The 25925-nt window shown below is 34.3% G+C and overlaps 2 protein-coding genes across 2 annotated transcripts; one reads left to right on the top strand and one right to left on the bottom strand.

Annotated features, from left to right (window-relative positions):
* Positions 1-6881: 6881 nt before the first annotated feature.
* On the top strand, positions 6882-8740 carry LOC113722654 (uncharacterized). Its single transcript, XM_027245924.2, has 6 exons — positions 6882-7257; positions 7343-7428; positions 7561-7712; positions 7839-7888; positions 7982-8056; positions 8166-8740. The coding sequence occupies exons 1-6, from the start codon at positions 6986-6988 to the stop codon at positions 8608-8610; spliced, it is 1080 nt and encodes a 359-aa protein (XP_027101725.2). The 5' UTR covers positions 6882-6985; the 3' UTR covers positions 8611-8740.
* Positions 8741-14857: 6117 nt separating this feature from the next.
* LOC113722587 (uncharacterized) lies at positions 14858-17039 on the bottom strand. Its single transcript, XM_072049501.1, has 2 exons — positions 15242-17039; positions 14858-15108 (listed from the first exon to the last, which is right to left on the bottom strand). The coding sequence occupies exons 1-2, from the start codon at positions 17037-17039 to the stop codon at positions 14858-14860; spliced, it is 2049 nt and encodes a 682-aa protein (XP_071905602.1).
* Positions 17040-25925: the final 8886 nt, after the last annotated feature.

Raw genomic sequence — 25925 nt, 5'->3', positions numbered from 1 at the left:
TAACCACAATCCAATATATGGCATTACAAAAAAGAGCAATAATGCCAATAATGTCATTACAAAAAAGAGCATCACTTACAAAATATGTTAATCCATTATACAATGTCTGCTCTAAAGATAGCATATATACCATTACAACTTGTTTACATGGATACAAGTCCTAAAAATAACATTCCTGATTCTAATTTTTCTTAAATCTTTTGGATCGAGAACTAGGGTTGTTATCAGTAATTGCAGCAGTGCTGCTTTGTTGAGATGCTTGATGCACTGGTACTTCTCTGGTTGGGGCTGAAGTGGAAGCTGTTCTTGCCCCTCGTTGGGTATTGCTTGGAGCCTGCAACCAGAGTAAAAAATTTACTGCTGGAATAATTATCAAGAGTACATAGTGCAAGAAAAATTCAAATACTTAAATGTACCTTGTACAACTTGGATTTGGGATGAGGAGGTTCCTTACAAGTTTTCCTATTATGGCCAGCTTTTAAACATCTCTTACAGTATACTGGCAACCCCTTTTTGGAAGCTCTTTGTGGATCTCTCGGTTCATCCGGACCTCTTCTCCTAAGTTTTTTAGGTCTCCCAGGTTGTTTCTTCACAAATGGTGGATTTAACAGCTGCATTCCACTATCAATCCAGTGTTCTTTGGATGGAACAGCTCCAATGCTATAAGCATATGCCCTCAAGTATGCCTCTTTACTATAGCACTCATCGACATAGTTTTCAACCTTCATCCGCATGCTTTGAATGGCAGAAATAGCATGCACACATGGAATTCCAGTCAACTGGAATGCACCACATGAATAGCTTCTACGTTGCAAGTTCACAACGGAGGTTCTGTTGAAACCATCAACCTCAAATGATTCAATACCATCAAATACAGCAATACAATGTCTGCTCTTCTCTACACTTTTAGCTAACTTCTCAACAATGTTTGGACACAATCTGCCTCCATATTTCTCCATGCCTTGCCTCTTCAATGTCAATCGTTGCATTAACTTTCTTCTGAAAAATTCAAGAAGAGTCACAATTGGCTCGTCTCTTGCTTTTAAAATGTAGTTGTTGAAACTCTCATTTAGATTGTTGACTGAAATATCAGTCTTAGCAGCCATTCCATAATGTGCTCTAGACCACAAATGATATGGCAGCCTTTTTAACCAACCAGCAGCAGTAAGGTTCTCTCCATTTTGTGGCTGAGCTATCTCCAAAGCATTCAATGCTCTCTTGAAATCATCACCATTAGTTGCTGATGCAGTAGCCCAAAACAATTCTCTCAATTCACTGTCTTTGAACTTTGCCTTAAAATTCTCAAACAGATGCTTAAGGCAAAATCTGTGTTTTGCACCAGGAAATAGCTCCTCTATAGCATGTACCAGTCCTTTTTGCCTATCAGAAATGAAGGTATAAGGCACTACATTGCCCCTTCCAATATGAGTAATCAGTTCCTTCAAAAACCAAGTCCAACTATTATAGTTTTCTGCATCAACAATGGCAATGGCTATGGGAAACATATTGTCATTCCCATCCCTTCCAAGTGCTGCTAACAGTTGACCTCCAAAGGGCCCCTTCAAAAAGCAACCATCTAGGCCAATGATTGGTCTACAACCTGCAAGAAAGCCCTTTTTAAGAGCACCCAAGCCATAGAAAAGCCTTTGAAATGTTGCCCTTTCCTCAATAGACCTCCTGTCTATTTGTATAGCGATATGACTGTCTGGATTTGACTGTCTAACCGTGGCAGCATAATCCCACAGCCGTTCATATTGCTCCATATCACAACCTTTGATTGTCTTCCTGGCCTTCCTCTTAGTCCTGTATGCTTTTTTGCTACTTATATTAACCATGAATCTTCTTCTGGCATCATTAATAATGCCATCCAAGCTGCAATTAGGGTCATCTCGAACCTTCTCTTGAAACTTTCTGCTCAGATAAGTTGAGGTTGCATGCTTGTTAGTGTACTCTCTGCCGCAATGGTGCTCTCCCTTTAGTGTTTTGATCTGAAAAGTGTCAGTCCTATTAACTCTGCTTGCATGAATCCTCCAAGAACATCCTTTTGCACATTTGGCAGTTATCCTCCAACTGTCATTGTTGATATATAAAACTTCGTATCCCTCTCTAATGTTCTATTCCACAAGTGCTTCTCTAAATTTTGTAAAATGAGTGAATTTCTTCCCAACCTTTAATTCAAAATTTGGCTTGTTAAACTCCACTGAAGCATTGAAATATGAGTAGTCAGGCCCATGTTCATCACCAGAATATAGGAAGTCTTCATCTGCAGTCACAGGCTCATTCCATTCCTCACTGTCAGGGCCAATAGGTTGGTCTCCTCCATGCTGATGCTGTGCTGTGGACTCCTCACCTTGTGCTTCCTCATGTTGTTGCTGCTGCTTATTCAAGTCTTCAGTTTGTTGATGCTGTGCTGTGGACTCCTCACCTTGTGGTTGCTGATGTTGTTGCTGCTGCTCATTCAAGTCACCAATTTGCTGATTTGTTTGAGGTACAGTTGAACCAGCAGTTGCAAAGATGTCCTCATCTTCTGCAAATTCTAGGCCCACTCTCAACCAAGACGGATCAGGTTCTTCATTTCCATCACTGTGGTGCTGCTGTTCATTGTTGACTTGATTCTTCTCAACAGAGGTTCTGTCAAAGTCACAATATTGTTCATTGTTGACTTGATTTGTCTGAACAGAGGTTCTGTCAAAGTTACATTGATTTTCACATTCTTCTTTACTTTGGTTCACTGAAGAAACCTCTTGCTGGCTGTCGACAGCATCTATTCTGGTTGTTTGCTGAAATAATTTTCTGACAGTTTTTCTAGCTGCTCTCTTCACAGGTTGCACCACAGTTTGTCTCTTCCTCGATGGAGTTTTACCACCCTTTCTTATGTTTTTCTTAGTTGGTTCGAAGGGATTTTGTGTGCCATCATTAGTTTCTACAGCAGTTGGGCCATCTAAATTATTTTCTTGCCCTCTTGTATCACCAATATATGGTTCAAAACCAGTCAGATCAACAGGATTTTGTGAAGCTCCAGCACCTTTTCTAGTCAGATCTGAATTTATCTCTGAAGAACCTTCATTGTACGGTAAAGCAAGTGGACCATCATTCGTCACTCTTTCGAATAAGAGCTTACCATCTGGTGAGATAATTTTGAGAGGCCTCTGACCTGACTCTACATATATATGCATATAAGGAAGCCCTTCATAACAGGTAGTCAACAATTCTATGTCCACGTCATCATTTATTGGGATAACACCTACATCCACATCATGGTCTGGAATGGAATACCAAAATTTTGCACATGCCGCTTCTTTTTCAATTTTGGAGTACAGGCTGAATAATGAAAATGTTGATAACTCATCAGGGTCGCAATTGTGAAACACTCTCACTAAATCACTTGTATACCTAATATTGGGATGATGTATAAACCGCCCACCATAGTGCATGTGGATATCCACTGTCCTAAAAGGATCTGACATGGTCCCCAACCTAAATTATTTAACAACACTTTTAGAATTCAAATATAGATTAATAAACTATATTAAGCTACATCACACTTTCAGATTATAACAACAATTAGTTATAACAACAATCAGATTATTAAGTGAAATCTGATTTGTAGTCAAATCCAAACCCGACACATATTATTTCCTCCTGACATCAACCACATACTCCAAAAAAGACCCACATTCTCCAAAAAAAGCTAAAAAAGTTAAGATCTTTACATTTTTAAACCCCATTTTCTCTGATAAATCACCTAAATATGGACCACCAACTATAAAAATGACAGATATGAGGTAATGTGGGGTAATGTGGAAAAGGAATAAACAAATTGGAAAAGGATTACAAATCCTAAACATTAAATGGACTGAATATTGAACAATAAGTTCTGATTCTTACCTAGAAATGTCGAACAAGCTTCACGATCAGATTTCCTCACCAATCTGTCTTTCCCTTCTTCGCGACCGAATGCAGCTTCACGATCAGATACAACCACCAATCTGTCACTCCCTTCTTCGCGATCGAATTCAGCCACGGCTTTTTCAACTCAGATTCACTATATTTCAGCAACAATTTAGTATACAAATCCCTTGTCTTAGGGTTTTTTTTCTTACACAGGATGAACGAGAAAAGAGTCAGTTGTTCATTCTCTCTCCCTCTCTATTATAAATGAGGGTATTTTGGGTATTCGACCTGCAGCCGGTAACTCAGCCGGTTAAGAAGTCTATTTCCACTTTAGTTATGAAGTTTATGGCGTTTATGTGTATGTTTTTAAACGATAGGGGGGTTCCGTGTCTTTTCGCGAAACCATAGGGGGGTTCCGTGTATTTTACCCTTATATTTTTTAATTTTTAAATAGTGATATTAAGAGTTTTAGCATTTGACATGCACATTAAATGAAATAGTGTTAAATAGGTAATAAGAAGTCTAATTAAACTTCTTTTTCTTCTTCTTTTTATTTTTATTTCATTTACTCACATTAATAATATATCATATATTTCTTTTTTTTTTGCATAGTTAGTCTTTCTCCTTATTACTTAAAACACTTTATATTGTCACAATATGATTATAGCTTAAATAGCATATTTTTGTTAAATAAGTTATAAATAAATGATATTGTACCAATAATAATTAAAACATAAAGTATTAGAAAAAAAGAAAATTTTAATTTTTAAAATCTAAGTTTATTGTAGCTACTACTACAAAAATTGATGCATGTGTTATGTACATAGACTTCAAATTCTTGTAGTTATCCATTGTACTTATAAAAACTAGTAAAGGTAAGTATCAATATGAAGTAATTTTGGAAATTATTACAAAAACTATAATTTAGTTTTTATTGTCTTTTCTACTAATTGAAAATTAATGTTCCAATATTATAGTTTTAAAGTATTTATTTTAATATCTATGTATCTTGATAATCATTTAGTAGTTCACATAGTGTGTATGAAATGCCAACTTCATTTCAAATTCAATTGATACCTATTAAAATGCCAAAAAAATCAACTTAATTTAGAAAAGTATATATTCCTTATATTTTAAAGGGATGTTTAATTAAGTTTTTTAATTATCATTAGAAATAAAAATAATAAAACTCATTATAAATTAATTATATGAGGCTAACTATGCAAAATAAAAGAAACATATGATATATAATCAGCATAAATAAGTAAAATAAAAATAAAAATAATTAAAAGAAGTTTAATTAGAATAATTATTAATACTATTTCATTCTAATTTGCATCTCAATTTTTACTAAAACCTCTTAATATCACTATTTAAAAGTTAAGAAAATATAATGATTCAAAATCAAAACATTGGGGATCGAAAATATAAAGCCAAAGTTGTTGACTAACTGTAATTTGATGTTGACTGTTAGTCATTGTTTTATTTCCATTTGTTGCCTAAATTTGCCTAAAATCACAAATTTTGGGGGACTAGATTTATTTAAGGCGAACCATTGGGAACTGATTTGACACACAGACCAAACATTAGGGATCAAAATTACAATTCTCCCTTAATAAAGCCCAAGCTTTATACATACCCTGGAAACAATCTTTAAGGCCCATGCTGAAGTGCTGTTTTTTAATTCCTAAAGTTATGCCATTCAACCTCTTAGCATTTTGGATGATTTGCAATTTGCCCCCTAATATTATTTTTAAAGTATTTTGCCCACCGGTCCTAAATCAAATGTAATGGTATGATAGAAAGACATAGTTACCCTAAGTTTGTAATTGTAATTTTTATCCCCATGAATCTTGACTCTAGTTGCAATTTGCCCTCTTAAGATTTACATACTCAATTCGCCACCTATTCATGTCAAAAGATAAAATGATCCTAGATATTTTTCTCATTCATTTTTTACTTTTTGTATCCTTTTTTTCTCTCTTTTAGTATTTCCTTCATTTTTTTTACCATTATTAGGAAATGCATTTCTGTTACTAATTCATTAGTCACAAATATGAAGTTTTACACATTTGTCTAAATAATTTATTTTTGAATTTGATGTGCATTGTAACATAAACAATATATATTTTATTATAGTATGTCATTTTTTTTTTCTTTATGTTCTCTGCCGCAATCTATTATTTTGTTGAAGGTTGGTTTTGTAGTTTGCTGGTTTTCACCATTAATAAGTAATCACAAACTCCCATGTTAAGTGTGTTGCTTGTACCACAAAGCATATATACAATTTACAAATAATTACTTAGATATACATACAAAACTTAGGGGTTCTAATTAGTCAATTCTTAATAAAGATATAATAGGTTTCAAGTGACAAGAGGAAACGACACAAAAGAATTAAAGGAAAAAATGAGAGAAAAAATGTAAATCAGAAAATAAATTAGATGGATGGCTAAAATCCTACAAACTTCTTCAGGTGGAAAAGTGCAATTCAGTTTATAGTTCATGGAAGTAAACTACAAATTAATTTGGATTGTAAGTTATTATACTTTATTTATACCTTATTTACACACACTGATTTGCTTGCATCATCAACACATTTTTCAATCACTTTTTTATCTCACATATATCATATCAAAAAAGTGCTATAGTACTTTTTGCACAAAATTATCTCAAATAATTTACAATCCAAACACACTCCCTTATGGTTGAAATTTGAAAATGAGGCCAATTTTGGCAATTTAGGCTTATTTTACAATCAAAGCCTGATCTTCACTGAACCGAGGGGGCAATGTGCTTAGAAAATAACGTTTTGGGCAAAACACAAATCACCCCAAACGTTAAGGGGGTTTGATGCCATTAACCATTTTTTTCTTTCAACATTTTTTTTGGGTACGGTCCCGTCCAAATCCAGCGATGGCCGTTGCCATTTAGCCCCAAACCCAAGTCGATAGGGCCCAAATTTGAAAATCTGACCGTTATGTGAAGCCGTCCTCTCCAGTCTCCTCCTCTCTCTGCAACCCAAATTGCAATACTCTCTCTGTTGCGTCTATCAAATCCTAAAACACCACTTTAGTAGTTGAACATAAACATGGTGAATGAAGAAGTAGTTGTAATCAAGAGCCCGCATCAAAACTCAAGGAACCCTCCTCAAAAATCAAAAGAAGTTGCCCAAAATGGAGGAGATAGAAAAGAGACCTTGTTCAGCCCCAGGTTCAGATCCGTGGCAGCAATGGCTGGCTGGGACGAGGAGGCTCTTATGATGGCCAGTATTGTAGTTGAAGACACCCCAGATAGGCATTTCAAGCAAAAGAAACGCCCCACTTTGCAAAGTCTCAAGACTCCCCCTACGAATTCAAGAAGGTAAATACATGTTTTTTTTATGGGATTCATGTATTGGTTCGATTCATTTTCATACCATTGAGTAAGAAAATTGAGGTATTTCCAGAAAACGCAGAGTGCAAAGGAGGAGTCCTTCTTCTCTGCCAGTGGTTGCTCTTGATCTTGAGGATGACGAGACTCCAACAGAATCAGGTATATACTCAGATCAGGGATTTCTTTTTTTTTTTTTCTTTGATTCTCTTAAATCTTTCTTTTAGATTTATTTGATTTCTTCGGTATTTTGACTTTTTAGACCTCTTTTTTTAAAAATAAATTTGTGAGTAGAGACCAAGAAAGAGATGACAGAATCAACAACTGTTCGAGATGAAGAGAATAAAAGAAGTGGAAGTCAATCCGATGCACAGAGTTCCATTATTTCCCCTTCCAGTTCAGCTATTCCATGCATCGATCGACTTCGTGAAGAGCTTTCTTGTGCAGTAAGAGCTACAAAACTCCTCTATTTGATAACTCTCTGTCCGTAGCTTCTTTCATAAGATTCTTTGATTAAGAGTATTTCCTGTTGTATTGTGGGAAAAATGAAAGGTTTCATTCTGATTCGGCAGGTTTGTTTGGAGATTTGTTTTGAGCCCAGCACAACTCCTTGTGGGCATAGGTATGATCCTGAATTGATTAGTAACTATTTTGGCCAAGCTTTTATTTAGAACTCTGTCAATCGATTGCGAGTAATTTTTTTTTTTTGGCGTAGTTTTTGCAAAAAGTGTTTGAGATCCGCTGCTGATAAATGTGGAAAGAAATGCCCAAAATGCAGGCAGCTAATCAGGTAATATAATCTTATGAGTAATGAAATTTATCTTGGATACACAGTCCATGGATGGGGGCTTCAGTAACTTTAAGATTGATTTTGCTGACGATTCCAAATCATGTTGCAGCAATGGAAGGTCCTGCACGGTGAATACAGTTCTTTGGAACACAATTCAGATGCTATTTCCACAAGAAGTTGAAGCCAGAAAGGCAGCCGGTGCTTTAAATAGTCGCGAAGTTCAGCGTCAGAGTCCAACAAGACCGAATCATACTAATGCTAGGAACAGAGCTGTTCAAGCGTTAAGCAGTCCCGAGTCAGGACATCGCAGCCCCAGCAGCAGAAGGGGTTATCAGATTACCAGAAGACAGAGTGTCCAGCCTTCTAGGTTGTCGAGGAGGAGAAATGAGTTGCCAAGCCAGGATCAGGATGCTGCATTGGCTTTGAGATTGCAAAGAGAAGAGTTTATGGGGGCATTTAGGGGACCTGATGATGAATATAGAAACTCTTTTGCAATGGCAAGAGCTAACTTGCGGGCTATGGCATCTCGGGCCATTAGAGCTAGAGGGCTCTAGCATTAGTGATGTTCTGCACTTTTACTTTGTTGCTTAGTCTTCTGGCATTTTCTGTCAATTGTATGCCTAGTTGGCTTGGTCCTTTTCCTCAATGGAAATAACCTTAATTAGATGTCTCAAGATTTTTCAACCACGCTGAAAAAAAAATGGTTTCAAGTTCTACCACTACCTTATGATAGTCATAAAGTTGCTAAGGAGCCATGATGTGGACATGTCAATTGCCAAATGCAACTGTGTGATGTTCAGGGAATGGAACAAGAACATTACTTTTAGGTACGGATTCCAAATGCGAATAGATGTAAGACTATGTTGAATCAGCCAAGAAAAGAAGAGATTTGAACATTTTTTGTTCCCATACCAAGTCATTTTGAGAATTTTAATTGCAATCATGGTGTTTTATAGCAGATCTAGCACTTCTTGATGCAATCTTTCTCCCTGGTTTCCTTTCTTTCATGTGAGGTTTTTCAAAACCTATCTAGGTAAGAACATGACAATCATTTTTTGAAAATATGGCACCACGCAATAAACTGATCTCCCCGTCTTTCCTTGAACTGCATTGTATACCTGATTGACAATTTTCTCATACTATCAATTCACCTTAGACCATTGAAATTATTTGTAACTCTCCCCCCATTTACCTAGGAAACTACAAGAATACTTTCTTTAAACCTCTTTTTTATGTTCTGTTATTTGTCGGTTTAGGTGTGGGATGTGAATTCATGCTAAACTTACACTTGTTCCAATTCCTGTCAGAAAAGAGCCATGTTTGAGAAAGTCCAAGGTTACAACGTGAGCTTTACCTAATCCTGACAGGAATTGGAACAAGTGTAACCTTGTTTATACAGCTTTTCAACAGGTGTATTTTTATATGATCGATACATAATCTCTATAGAGCAGACACTGGAAATAAAATTGGACACCTGCTATAGCTGGACTTTAATAGAATTGGTGGAATAAAAAAGTACAGAACATTCAAAATCAGTGAGTCTGTTTGGACAAAGGAAATTTAGAAAAAAAAAATTTGCCTCACAAATTCCAATCACCTTTTTATCTTCCCAACCACCTTTTTATCTCACATACATCACATCACAAAAATGCTACAGTAAATATCTCAAATAAATCATCCAAATAAACTCTTTTCCAAACAAACTCAGTGTATATTACCTTGACAGATTGACTATGATTACAATCGTCAAATTTCCCGTTATTTGTACACAACACTACCAATGGAGAGTGAATACTACATCAGATCTCTGTCTATTGATATTTTTGGCTTCATAAAAAAAGAAACAGTCTGCAATGACCTAAACTTTCGACAGGATTGTATCATCCGGTGTCCTTTCAAATATGTCTGAAGCCATGCATGCGCAAATAAACTGAATAGTTGACCTTAGCTTGAAGGAAAGACTTGGCCAAGTAACACCCCCCACCTTACCCACGCCAGAAGCTAGCTCACACCCGAGCTTGGAACACAACTATAAAAGAGTGCAACTGGTTACAATTTACTGGACCATTCTCGTCTTGGAAAATGGCAAATGCAAGATCGTTCTCGCCTTTTTGCTCAGTTTGCATTCAGGTGACAGTCTTGATACTATTGATGGCCATTTATTCAGGAGCAGCACCTTCCCCTGCAGCCGAACCGGGTTCATCCCCTCATCCTAGTGCTCATAGGGGGAGAACTCATTCTCCAGGATCCGCGCCATCTCCTCAACCTGGCAATGGGGGGACTGCTGCCGCTGATTTCTCCCCTCCTTTCTTCATATCCATGCTCATCGCTTCCTTACTACCACCCTTCCTCTGTTACTCTTACTGAGTTTCCATACATGTATTCAGATTGTTCAGCACCTTTATCTGGCCTTATGTTGTATCTTTACTTGTTTTCATGATTCCTTGTTTGAAGAGCATCTAAGAGGGCGCACCATTACTGCCACATGGGACATGGTTGGATTTTCTTGGTTGGATGATTGTTTTCTTTCCAAATAAGACAGCCCTCAATAGTCACTCTTTCTGTTCTATTGTACATTGCCACTCTTGTGTAATACAACATCTGTTCTGTGAATGGCATGGAAGGTTATATTTTCAACTTGATAAAATTTGTTGTTCCAAATTTGAGTCATTTCTCTCTTTTTTATTCTTAATAAACTGACAAGTTCTAGCTCAAAACTAATGGTTATAGGGGAAACTTATTGTTTTATCTGCTATTTATGTGGTAAAGTAAAGTTACCAAGGCACCAAACTTAAGTGACAAAGTTTGCAAAATGATCAACAGAAGGTCACAAGAACATACTTTGTTCCATTCCAAAAGTCTAGGATGACAATCATTCTGATAAAGCTAACTAAAATTTTCCCTGTAACTACAAATTTGCCCCAACACAAAGGACATTTGCCTAACAATAAGTATTCAAACCCGGCTTTTGCATCTTGAAATGAATTCTTCACCCTCCTTAAGATTAGGAGAAACTAGTCCAATAAGCAATCTATAAAAGTTGCCAGTTGCAACACAAAAGACAGTAGATAACTCACAGCAAAAGCTAGTTACAGGAAGCTTTTTTGAATTATACATACCAATGTAGAGTATGTTATACGAATAATACGAGTATTTACTAACTACGTTCTAATCCATCATACACTTCCAAGACAATTGGCAATGGCCAGAAAATAATTGCTTTGAAAGAAAAAGACAATGGATGAGGTATATTAGTTGAATTAATCAATTTCTATGTCTCGTCATAAAAAAAAATTATATTAATCGTGTCGCACTGCTGTTTATCTAATTATTTTAGATCGGGAAGTTACTCCAGGTAAACAATTGAGAGGACCAGCATCTGAGATCAAACAAGGAACCAAATCTCCTGAAGCCACAGAAAATAATTGAGATCCAGAATACAGAGGAGAGCTGCTTCCTGTTTGAACAAAATAAGCCTCATTAAGGAACACATCATTCGAGCTTCTCCAATTCCAATTATTCCATACTTCCGGACCATCCATAGTATCTCTCTTAGTAACCTACCAAAAACAAAAAAAAAAGGATAATTTTCTTTCCTGTTTTTGGTAGATATAAATTCTGGCATACAAAATTATGATATTATGAGGTAAAAGATTATTCAGAAAAAAATTTGGAACAATGATGTCGCACTTTTTGTATTATGATATAGGTAGAAAGAAAACGAAAAAGGTGATTGGAAATTGCTTTTTATATGCAAAAAATAAAGAAAAACATTTTTTTTCCTAAAATGGCAATTCGAACAAAGCATGAGCAAATCATATGCATAATCTTGCATTAATAATTCGCTTTCCGTTCATGGTAGCTATCTACTGTGGCAAAAGATTATTCAGAAAATTTTTTTGAGAATAATACCGTACATGAGAAAATAACATGGTTAGAAACAACATATGGCTGAAGACTTTCATGCATGATTATTGAACTCATTCTTGGAGACTTTCATGCATTAATATTGCTGAACACTTGAATATAGTGGAATGTTTTATTTTTCAGCCTTAACAAATATTTGATGCATTTTTGACGCAGATAGATATCCTACTTAATTTTTTTCAGATCCTTCATTTTGTTATGATGTTAACTACTTTTGCTTAATTTATTATTATTATTTATTGGTTTATCTTATCATTTCATTTTCTCGTAGTTTGCTAACTTGCTCATTTTTCAGCATTACCAATTTATGATAAATTTTAGCCTCCTTTCCTACTTTTCCAAAATGAAAATTTAAATATACACACAAAAAAAATGCTAGAGGTTCAAAGATTTTAGATGAAGTTTTTATGTTAACTTTTATAGTACTTAGTTCAAATTTTTATATTCCTATTGTTCAATTATTAAATAGTATGTAATTTTGTGATATAGAGTACAGATGGAAAAAAATTGGTAATTATGTTTATTGAGCATTATAAGTAAATATTTAAAACTAATAATGGGTGCCAAGGGTGGTATAAATTGATAATTTAGTTTGCAAAAATGAATTTAAATGGGTTTACAAAAAATTAAAATAAAGGTAATTGAATTATTCAACTTATTTTTTAACTTATCCATTTATATCCATCTAATTAAATAGGTATAAATGAGTCGGGAAGTCGGGAACAAATGAGTTGACTCATTTATACCCATTATCTATTTCAACCCATCTAAATCACCCATTTTGAGATCTCTACTTACGATGAGTTTGCTCCAACACTAAAGGCAATCTTCTACAGGATGTAATAAAACTATTCTCTTGATTTCTCAAAACAAAGTGTAAAACCTGTACTTCAATTCTGATTGAATCCTCGTTACACAGATGTTAAAAGAGGTGTTTGAAGAGTTATTTTTGTGTTTTAGACAGTGGATTATAGTAGTTACAAGTACCCGAGTTGGGATGGCCGAACATTTGAGTCCAAACGGGCGATAGTGTCTAGAGAGCTACATTAAATCTTGACACAGTTCGGACTTCAAAACATTTAGTTTGGGCCATGAACATCCACTTTGACAGATTTGCATAGTTTTTGCAAACAACTCAATAAACCCCCACTAATTTGCAAAATTTATGCATCTTAACCGAAGAATCTTCAATGGTACAACTTCAACCGAAGAATCTCAAGCATAATTAGAAGTATCTATTGATCTAAACTTCCAACTGGTGTAGGTGATTTAAATTTTGAATGGAGTTAGTTGTTAGCGTTCTTAAATTAAACTATAACTCTTATATGTCAAAAACGAAAACACAACACAATTAATGATTGTCTTCTTTTCTGAAGAGGTTAATATGAGCTTTAATTAGAACTATTTTAGCCACATGCTAATCCTAATTTCATAATCATCTACAAAAGTATACTCAAACTCTTGTTGACATGGCATCACTTCAATATTTATATAGGTGAAATTGTACTTGTAGATTTCTATGTTTATGTCCAGCAGTCCAACTCAAGGGGATACTTGTAATATCGTGGTTGGCAATTATGATTGTGACCTAAAATGCTGCACCAATTTTTCTCAAAAAGTCACTATTTTGGTTCCCAAACAGCCACAGGATGCTATCCACTAAATCTGAGGTATGAGAGGTAAAAACTACTGAGTTTGTTTGGACAAAGAGAATTTGGAAAAAAAAAATTTTGCCTCACAAATCCCAATCACCTTTTTATCTTTCCAACTACTTTTTTATCTCACATACATCACATCACAAAAAGTGTTACAGTAAATATCTCAAATAAATCATCCAAATAAACTCTTATCCAAACAAACTCAGTCTTTTTAAGATAGAATCATCATCAAGCTGGGTTGAGAATATACCACAACCAAAGCATGATAATCTAAAAATTGCCGATTAAACCTCCATTCTGTTCTCAATATGCTCAGAAGGGGAGGATTTTGATAGATTTTGAATTGTAAAACACATTAAGGTTTTATTTGTCTCCATCATGAATATGGTGTGCTTTTGAGTTCGGACAAATTACGTTCAGGATATAAAAACAAAATCTAAAAAAAATTAGACAACAAAATTTATGTTTTCTTATCTGTAGATCAACAAACACAGAAGTTAATAATCCTTGTAGAATATTTTTTATTAAATAGTTATGCCATTCTATTTAATCATATTTTCAAGAGTTGAACTAAAAGAAAATTTTTATTATTGTTACTGTCATGATTTTTTTGTATTTAATTACAATTTTCTAACTTCAAAAAATGTTTGCATGATCATATCAGTTGTACAAGTTAGTTCATGGTTGAGAAATCAATTTTTTTTTTGTCTTATAGTATGAAAACCAGAATTGTCAACAATTTTTGATGGTTAATAACTGGTTAATGGTATCTCGATTAAAAAATGTTTGTTCTCGATGCAAAATATCTATTGCATGCTTACACTGCATTGGAACTGATATAAGGGTTCACTTTTTGGTTGGTAGACGAGAATATCTCAAGATCGTGTTAAGAATAAAAAATGGTACCAAGTGTGAAACTTCCTATCGGAGATTTGAGATTGCAAAAATGACTTAAAATTTGTATCGAACCACAAAATTCTCTATCAAAGATTTGGGATTGCAACATGACCAAATAAATACGCATATAACTGCAATTACATCCACCAGAAGTGCACAAAACCACTCCTGATGTCCGTCTTACCCATAGGATCAAACATCTAATTGCTTCGCAAATCTCTTGTATAGTTCCAAATCCTTGTGAAAGAATGGTCTCATAGCCAAGCCAGACACCAATATTATTGACTAGGAACGTATGTCAAGCAAATTTCTTTATGATTTACAAAGTCGAAGTTATCGAACCAGTGAGGCTGTTTCTGCCCAAGTCCAAATGAGACAGATATTCCAAAGAAAACAATGACCTTGGAATGCTTCCAATGAAGTTATTGCTCTTCAAACTGATGTATGTTATGTTTGGGTAATTCATCCAACAATCAGGAATTTCTCCTGATAAAGAATTCTTTTTAAGATCCAGAACTGTAAGACCTGGCTTTCCATTCTTCACTTCACACAAAAAGTGAGAAATACCTCCTGAAAACAAATAGTTCGAAAGGTTTAATTGTGTCAGACAATGAGAAATTGATTGTGCTAGCCGGCCATTGAATCTATTTGACCAAGTATATATATAATCTTTTGACAATTTCAAAGATACTTGAATTCTTACCATGAAGTTGATTGTGAGAAAGAGACACGACTCCTGTTGCTGAGTTGAATAACCAAGAGGGGATAGTATCTGAAATTCTTGTGGAGGACAAGTTCAAATACTGAAGGTTTTTTTGTGATTGGAGCCATATAGGAAATTGAAGACCGAGATTCCAAGAACCTAATCCAAGTCTTTCAAATTGGGCACGAGGAATCCAACTTGCATTCGCTTTTAAGGTCAAGGAGTTTCCAGATGCATCAAAATACTTTAAACTTGTCAGATTGTCAAGTAAAATCCCACTCACCATGCCTTCCATCAAATTATTGTAAATAAGAAGCGTTTCAAGTTTGGAAAGCTGCCCAAGACTTTCAGGAAGAGTTCCAGTGAGTTTGTTTTTAGATATATCAATGTACTCCAGGGATGACAGTTTTCCTAGATTAGATGGAATTGAACCAGAGAGAGCATTGCCTCGGAGTCCTAGTAATTCTAGACTTGTGCAATTGTATAACCACTTGGACATAGCAAGACTATTATCAGTTAATCTAAGGTGTTTTAGCTTGGTACAGTTGCCAATAGTGCTCGGAATTGGTCCACTCAAGTGATTACCACCTGCATCGACTGTAACCAGGTCCTTCAATGTGAATAGTTCACTTGGCAAAGAGGAGCTAAGATTGTTATGAGATAGATCAAGATTTTGAAGGTTGGAAATGTTGGCAATAAAGCCTGGGATATAACCTTGAAACTGATTGGAGCGAAGATCAAGTGAAACTAGGGAACTTAAAGTGAATAATACGTTTGGGAGAATGGTAGTGAAGTGATTCTCTGATAGATTCAAAGATACAAGGGAACTCCAATTCCGAATTCCATCCAAGGAACCTTCGAATTGATTTCCTTGAAGGTTGAGAGAGATGAGATTGTTACGATGAATAAGCTCATCCGGCAGTGAACCGTCCAAATGGTTTGAAGAAAGATCCAAGTAGTTGAGAGATGTCATGTTCCAAGGACCTCTGGGCAATGGGCCCAGAAACAAGTTCTTACTTAAATCAAGAGAAGCAAGGGAAGGAAGATAAAAAATCCATCTAGGTATGAAATGTCTGAAATCATTTCCAGAAAGATCTAAGACAGTAAGAGAAGAAAAGTTGCTGTGGATGAGTTGAGAAATTTGAAACAAGTGACATGAGGACAAGCGTATCTCTACCAAAGAAGGGATCATGTTAATCACCTGTAGCCAATTAGAAGCTGGACTAAGGTCCACGTGACTCAGCTCTAAGTGCTTCAGATTTGAGAGGCCAGCCAACCATTGCAGGTTGTCAGAATGGAGAGAAGACCAAAATTCTCCAACGACACTAAAAGTGCGTAAACTTGAGAGGTTTCCAAGCTGATAGGGAACCATTCCTTGAAATCTAGCTTGAGATAAATTTAGATACCTTAAACTTTTGAGAGACCCTAAAAATGTTGGAATCTGAAGTCCGCTGAAATCATTTAGACTCAAATCAAGGTGGCGCAATTGTGTCAAATTGAGCAAAGAGTGATTGATATTACCACTTAATGCCAATTCAAGATCGTCAACAGGATTTTGAAGGCGAAGTTGAATCACATGGCCACTTTTGTTGCTGCAAATAACTGCTTGCCATTGGCAGCAATCAACATTGTCATTCCAAGATGAGAGCCGACCAGAAGGATCTATCAAACTTTTCTTGAAGCCTAAAAGAGCTTGTTTCTCACTTGTGATGCAGGTTGCATCAGTATTTATGCTGGGAAAACAAAGTAAAATTGCTGCGATGAGTAAGAACTCAGAGAAAAGCCTTAATCCACCCATAATCATATGAATGTTGGAAGAAATACGCTGCATTTTGCATATGTTGCAAGTAGATATATAGAACTGGCAGTGCTGCTCAAACTATTGAAGCCTCTAGAGACTTTGACTTGGCATTCAACATCAGGCTTGGAAAGAATAAGTCACTTCTGCTATATTACATTAACGCCTGCAGTCTTGTTTCTTAGTTCAGATTTGAGGTTACTTTCTAATATGTATAGACTTTTAAGTAGAATTCAGTAATGTAGATTGGAATTTAATTAGAATGGGATTTATTCATTTTTGGCTTGATTAATGAAGAAAGTAAACTCATGCGACTTCTAAATAAAACGTGGTTATGAATGATAGTACTGAATTTTGAGAGCATGATACGTGTTTTGAAACCTATGCCATAACATCCTATGCATAGAGATGAATAAATATAAGAAATTAACAAAATACTCTTTTACTAGCTTTTTTCAGTCTTGCAATTTCAAAAAAGCTTCATATACAAAATAAATGGTATGCATCTGCATTTTCTGGATAATAATTTCTTACTTTGTCAATTACTTTTGGTGGTTATTGGAAATAAGTAAATTCATTATTGAAACCTTAAAATGAGGGCCCGATTAATTTTGTTATTGTTTTCAAGTTTATGTAGTGATTTATTTGCAAATTATAATTTATGATGCAAAGGTGAATCACTTAATTTATGTTAGGCTCTACAATAGAATCAATGATACCTATATTCCTTACCTAATCACATTAATGGCTAATTGAATACCGTATAGAAAGGATCAAGGCCTCAAAGACAGCATGCTTCATATTGAAAGTATCTGATTTGAATTCTGTACGTGTGGAATGTGCAAATTTAATAATAGCCATATTCATGATCAGCACTATAACCGTATTGATTTGGCAATTTTAACATGCGAAAATTTGACAAAATTGATAGTATTGATTTGACTCAGTCATGCATTATTGCATTTATTATCAAATGTTAATGACCTTTACTAATACAAAATTGAAAGTATTGATTTGACTCAGTCATACATTATTGCCACACTTCCTAAGCAAAGAATGCTATCACTAAAGTCCAGAGTGTCAAAATGGGTGATTTGGGCGGGTTTCGACAAGTTGAAATGTATAATAGGTATAAGTGAATCAACCCATTTAATTAGATGAGCATAAATGGACAAGTTAAAAAAAGAGTTGGGTAACCCAATTATCCATTTATAACCCATTTATTTTAACTTTTTGTAAACTCATTTAAATTCATTTTTGCAAATTAAATTATCAATTTATACCACCCTTTGCACTATCATTAGTTTTAAATATTTACTTATAATGCTCAATAAGCATAATTATCAATTTTTTCCCATCCATGCTCTATGTCCCAAAATTACATATTATTTAATAATTGAACAATAAGAATATAAAAATTTGAACTAAATACTACGAAAGTTAACATAAAAACTTAATTCAAAAACCTTGAACCCCTAACATTTTTTTCGAGTGTAAATATAAATTTTCATTTTGAAATGGTAGGAAAGGAGGTTAAAACTTGTCATAAATTGGTAATGTTGAAAAATGAACAAGTTAACAAACTCTGAGAAAATAAAATGATAAGATAAAACCAACAAATAATAATAATAAATGCAACAAAAGTAGTTAAGATCATGACAAAATCAAGAATCTGAAAAAAAACTAAATAGGATATCTATCTGCGTCAAAAATGGATCAAATATTTGTTAAGCTTGAAAAATAAAACATTCCATCATATACAAGGTTTGAGCAATATTAATGCATAAAAGTCTCCAACAATGAGTTCAATAATCAAACACAAGCCTCAAATTTCTTCTAAATAGGTGGGGGAAGAGAGGACGTTTGGGGAAGACAATTTTAAATTGGTTAATTGAGTTTGGTAGGTTATCCAATTATACCTATTTATTAAATGGGTATTATTGGATAATCCATTTATGCCCATATGTAAAAACTTAAGATACCCATATCCAACTATCCATGGGCGAGTATGGATAAATTTGACTAAATGAATTTGTTTGCCACCTATAGTTAATGGATTCACTAGTGTTTTGAAGCTATGATTATTAGATTCCACCTAATGGTTATTATTATATATTTGATCACAATAGGAAATGACGTTTGCACCCTCTCCTCTTGATATAAATGAAAGAAAATGTCAATATTACCTAAAATGCATATCAAAATTTTAACTTGAAATAAATATCTTTATTGGGAGAAGTTCAGTTCATTATTCTAGTGTTTGTCTCATGTGCCAAAGTGGTCCTAAATGTTTTGATCAAAATAAATTTGGTCCCCAAAATTTCCCCTTTTTTAAAATTTAGGACAGTAGACAATAATTCAATAATTCTTATGGTCAAAATCAATTTAATAATAAATTGATAGGCTGTTGCGATAATGCTATTCAAGCCACCCCGCACAGATTGGGCTGAACACTTGCTGATCGGAATGAGTTCTGCATCTTTTTGGGCCACAATATTTGATGGAAACATGAACCCGTCATGAGAATTTTTTTTTTTTGGGCCAGCTCCAGTCGTAATTATCGAAGAGGTTACTTCGGCCAATCCCATAATTCCCTAATGGGTGGCCACCGGAGGAGTTATCATGGTCTTGACTAGTCACAGGAGGGGAAAGACCCTCCACCCTCACCCTCCTGTGATCGTAGGGGTACCTTTATGAAATAGGTATCCTGGCTCTTCTTTGCGGCTTGCTGGTGAGAGGGATTTTACTTGACAATTTGACAAGTTTAAAGTATTTTGATGCATTTAGAAGCTCCTTGACCTTAAAAGCAAGTGCAAGTTGGAATCCTCGTGTCCGATTTGAAAGACTTGGATTGGTTCTTGGAATCTTGGCCTTCAATTTCCTAGCTCCAATTGCAAAAAAAAAAAAAAAAAAAAAACCTTCAGTATTTGAACTTGACCTCCACAGGAATTTCAAATACTATCCCTTCTTGGTTATTCAACTCAGCAATAGAAGTCATATCTCTTTCTCATAATCAACTTCATGGTAAGAGTTCAAATATCTTTGAAATTGTTAAAAGATTATATATATACTATAGTCAAACAGATTCAGTGGCCCACTAGCACAATCAATTTCTCATTGTCTCATACAATTAGACCTTTCCAACTATTTGTTTTTAGGAGATATTTCTCACTTTTTTTGTGAAGTGAAGAATAGAAAACTAGGTCTTACAGTTCTGGATCTTAAAAAGAATTCTATCAGCAGAAATTCCTGATTGTTGGATGAATTACCCAAACATAACATACATCAGTTTGAAGAGCAGTAACTTCATTGGAAGCATTCCAAGGTCATTGTTTTCTTTGGAATATCTGTTTCATTTGGACTTGGGCAGAAACAGCCTCACTGGTTTGATACTTTCGACTTTGTAAATCATAAAGAAATTTGCTTGACATACGTTCCTAGTCAATAATATTGGTGTCTGGCTTGGCTAGGAGGCCATTCTTTCACAAGGATTTGGAACTATACAAGAGATTTGCGAAGCAATTTGATGTTTGATCCTATGCGTAAGTAAGATGGACATCAGGAGTGGTTTTGTGCACTTCTGGTGGATGTAATTACAGTTATGTGCGTATTTATTTGGTCATGTCGCAATCCCAAATCTTTGATAGAGAATTTTGTGGTTCGATACAAATTTTAAGTCATTTTTGCAATCCCAAATCTCCGATGGGAATTTTCACACTTGGTACCATTTTTTATTCTTAACACGATCTTGAGATATTCTCATCTACCATCCAAAAAGTGAACCCTTATATCAGTTCCAATGCAATGTAAGCATGCAATAGATATTTTGCATCGTGAACAAACATTTTTAATCGAGAAACCATTAACCAGTTATTAACCATCAAAAGTTGTAGACAATTCTGGTTTTCATACTATAAGACAAAAAAAAAAAATTGATTTCTCAACCATGAACTAACTTGTACAACCGATATAATCATGCAAACAATTTTTGAAATTAGAAAATTGCAATTAAATACAAAAAATTCATGACCATTACAGTAATAAATTTTTTTCTTTAGTTCAACTCTTGAAAATGATTAAATAGAATGGCATAACTATTTAATAAAAAATATTCTACAAGGATTATTAACCCAAGGATTATTCCATTGCTGATATGCTATCTAAGCTGAGGCTTCCAACCAAGTTGTTTTGTACCTCGCAAGATCAGCTTCCTGGGAGGATTCGTGCGGCTCTGAGCCTTGATAGTCGAGAGTTTTGCTATGTACGCAGGCAAGTGGACAAAGGGTAGTCTCTCAGTGATTGGGGGGTTTAACGGTTTGTGTATTCGAACTCGTTATAATGTTGCTGGTTCTTAATAAAATTTGGGGCTGGCATCCCCACCCGCAGCGCGGGTCTTGCTTAAAAAAAAAAACCCAAGGATTATTAACTTCTGCGTTTGTTGATCTACAGATAAGAAAACATAAATTTTGTTGTCTAATTTTTTTTTAGATTTTATTTTTATATCCTGAACGTAATTTGTCAGAACTCAAAAGCAGACCATATTCATGATGGAGACAAATAAAACCTTAATGTGTTTTTACAATTTAAAATCTATCAAAATCCTCCCCTTCTGAGCATATTGAGAACGGAATGGAGGTTTAATCGGCAATTTTTAGATTATCATGCTTTGGTTGTGGTATATTCTCAACCCAGCTTGATGATGATTCTGTCTTAAAAAGGCAGTAGTTTTTACCTATCATACCTCAGATTTAGTGGATAGCATCTTGTTGCTGTTTGGGAACCTAAATAGTGACTTTTTGAGCAAAATTGGTGCAGCATTTTAGTTCACAATCATAACTGCCAACCACGATATTACAAGTACTCCCATGAGTGGGACTGCTATTGTTTTTGAAGGACATAAACATATAACTCTACAAGTACAATTTCACCTATATAAATATTGAAGTGATGTCATCTCAACAAGAGTTTGAGTATACTTTTGTAGATGATTATGAAATTAGGATTAGCATGTGGCTAAAATAGTTCTAATTAAAGCTCATATTAACCTCTTCAGAAAAGAAGACAATCATTAATTGTGTTGTGTTTTCGTTTTTGACATATAAGAGTTATAGTTTAATTTAAGAACGCTAACAACTAACTCCATTCAAAATTTAAATCACCTACACCAGTTGGAAGTTTAGATCAATAGATACTTCTAATTATGCTTGAGATTCTTCGGTTGAAGTTGTACCATTGAAGATTCTTCGGTTAAGATGCATAAATTTTGCAAATTAGTGGGGGTTTATTGAGTTGTTTGCAAAAACTATGCAAATCTGTCAAAGTGGATGTTCATGGCCCAAACTAAATGTTTTGAAGTCCGAACTGTGTCAAGATTTAATGTAGGCGTAACTCTCTAGACACTATGACCCGTTTGGACTCAAATGTTCTGCCATTCCAAGTCGGATACTTGTAACTATTATTATCCACTATCTAAAACACAAAAATAACTCTTCAAACACCTCTTTTAACATCTATAATGAGGATTCAATCAGAATTGAAGTACGGTTTTTACACTTTGTTTTGAGAAATCAAGAGAATAGTGTTGGAGCAAATTCATCGTAAGTAGAGGTGTCAAAATGGGTGATTTAGACGGGTTGAAATGGGTAATGGGTATAAGTGAATCAATTCATTTATACCAATTTAATTTGATGGATATAAATGGGTAAGTCAAAAAATGAGTTGGGTAACCCAATTACCTATTTGTAACCCATTTATTTTAACTTTTTGTAAAATCATTTAAATTAATTTTTGTAAACTAAATTATCAATTTATACCACTCTTGGCACCCATCATTAGTTTTAAATATTTACTTATAATACTCAATAAGCCTAATTACCAATTTTTTTCCCATCCGTGCTCTATATCACAAAATCACATACTATTTAATAATTGAACAATAAGAATATAAAAATTTAAATTTAGTACTATGAAAGTTAACATAAAAACTTCATCCAAAAACTTTGAACTTCTAGCATTTTTTTCGTGTGTATATTTAAAATTTCATTTTGAAAAAGTAGGAAAGGAGACTAAAACTTATCATAAATTAGTAATGCTAAAAAATGAGCAAATTAACAAATACGAGAATATAAAATAATAAGATAAACTAACAAATAATAATAATAATAATAAATTAAACAAAAGTAGTTAATATCATGACAAAATAAAGAATCTAAAAAAAATTAAGTAGGATATCTATCTGCATAAAAAAATGCATCAAATATTTGTTAAAACTGAAAAATAAAACATTCCATTGTATACAAGGCTTCAGCAATATTAATACATGAATGTGTCCAAGAATGAGTATCTGATTTAAAGGCCTCAAAGACGGCATACTTCATATCGAAAGTATCTGATTTGAATTCTGTACGCGTGGAATGTGCAAATTTAATAATAGCCTTAGCCATGATCAGCACTACAACGGTATTGACAATTTTAACATGCGAAAATTTGACAAAATTGATAGTATTGATTTGACTCAGTCATGCATGATTGCATTTATTATCAAATGGTAATGACCTTTACTGATACAAAATTGAAAGTATTGATTTGACTCAGTCATATATTATTGCCACACTTCCTAAGCAAAGAGTGCTATCACTGAAGTCAATGTACTAGTAAAGCCAACAAAATAAAAGGGAAAAGAAATCGTTATGATTTTTGTACTTTATAAGTATGCTTTAGTACATATAAAAGTACTAAAACATATACTTCAAGCCTGTTCCATTTAATTGACGCGGATGAAAAATTATTCATAAATATATTTGGCAGCGAACCTTTTAGACTATTCTAAGAAAGATTCAGATGATTGATAGAAGTAAAGTTCCAAGAATCTCTGGGCTATGGAGCTTCAAAACGGTAATTTAAATCAAAAGAAACAAATGTAGTAAGACCAAAAATTCAACTAAGGATGAAACGACTAAAATCATTTCTAGAAAGATGCAAAATTGGTGTCAACGAACGGAGGAACTTGAAGAAGATAATAAGAACACAAGTATAATTCTACCAAAGGAGGGATCATATTAATAACCTGTAGCTAATAAGATTCTGCACTAGTGGTCACATTTCCACTCTTATAGCTACAAACAGTTTTTTCCCAATGGCAACAATCAACATTGTCAATATTTCAAGACGAGAGTCGATTCGAGAGATATTTTATATCTTCCTTGAAGTCTATAAGAGCTTGTTTTTTTACTTGCAAGGCAAGTTGCATCTATATTTATGATGGAAAAACATAATAAAATTGCTACAATGAGTAAGAACTCAGAGAAAGAGCTTGATCGACTCATGATCATATGGATGTTTAAAGACATACTACACTAACACTATCCATTGCTCGATCGAGTATAACATATAGAGGTAGTAATACTCCTTCAAAGATTGAAGATGTGGAAATCAATATCTAAAGCACTACGTAGTTGTGCTTTATTATATTGACAAAACATTGACGGGGCGGCCCACTAAATTTCGACATTTGCATTTTTAGCTTTCGCAAATTTGCGAAAATTTTTAAGAAATTCCGATTGCCCCATTGCCTTGCCTTTAATCACTACTCCTCTTCAAACATTTTTTGACATTGCATGCGGTAAACTGTTCATAACTTTCATTTATGCTATCAGATGGAACTTTCTAGAGATAATTATCATCATTAATTCGGTCTATAATCCAAACTGTTGAGTGCATATTTTATGGATACTCTCTTGCATAACCAAGACCCAATATCATTTATCATTAATTCAATGTCACCTCTTATATAGAATGTTACCCAATCTCATTTGTCTATTATAGTTACCAATATCATTTATCATTAATTCAATATTATCTAATATATAGACTGTAACTCAATCTCATTCATCTATTATAGTAACTATAATACCTCTCCGAGTGAGTTTTTGGCTAACCAATTACTTATGGATCTCTTGCATAACTGAGACGCATCTCATATATAGACCATAATCCAATCTAATTCATCTACTCAGTTTTGGCCAACTAATTCCTTATGCATACTTTCTTGTATAACCGAGACCCACCTCATGTGGCTAGCCAATTACTTATGGATAATCTCTTGTATAGCCGAGACCCACCTCATATATAGACCGTAATTCAATCTCATTCGTTTACTTAGTTTTTGGCTTGGCTAACCAATTACTTATGGATACTCTCTTGTACAGTCAAGACCCATCTCATAAATAGATCGTAATCCAATCTCATTTATATAATCTCATAACCAATTACTTATGGATACACTTTTGTATAGCTAAGACCCACCTCATATATAGACCATAATCCAATCTAATTTGTCTATTCGTTTGTATAGCCCCACCTCATATATAGACCGTAATCCAATCTCATTCAACTACTCCCATAATCAATTACTTATGGATAATCTCATTCGTCTATTCTCACCTCATATACAGACCATAATCCAATCTCATTCGTCTATTCTTTTGTATAGCCCTACCTCATATAAAATCGTAATCCAATCATCTACTCTCATAACCAATTGGATAATCTCATTCGTCTATTCTCACCTCATATATAGACCGTAATCCAATTTCATTCGTCTACTCTCTTGTATAGCCCCACCTCATATATAGACCGTAATCCAATCGTCTATTCTCATAACCAATTACTTTTGGATACTCTCTTGTATAGCCAATGATGTGATAGCGGAAGCGTAGGAAATGAAGAGGTTTTATGAACACCCTTCAAACGGGAATCGTGACACGAATGAGACCTAACCATGAATCACAGATCCATGAAAACGAGAGAAACTCTCACAATTGGTAAAAAACCACCCAAAGATATATTTATTCCGAAGGAAACATCTAATGTTTAGAAAAGCCCTAA

Source organism: Coffea arabica, chromosome 5e (genome assembly GCF_036785885.1).
Source record: "Coffea arabica cultivar ET-39 chromosome 5e, Coffea Arabica ET-39 HiFi, whole genome shotgun sequence".
Lineage (NCBI taxonomy): Eukaryota > Viridiplantae > Streptophyta > Magnoliopsida > Gentianales > Rubiaceae > Coffea > Coffea arabica.
This window is presented reverse-complemented; position numbering and strand designations above follow the sequence as displayed.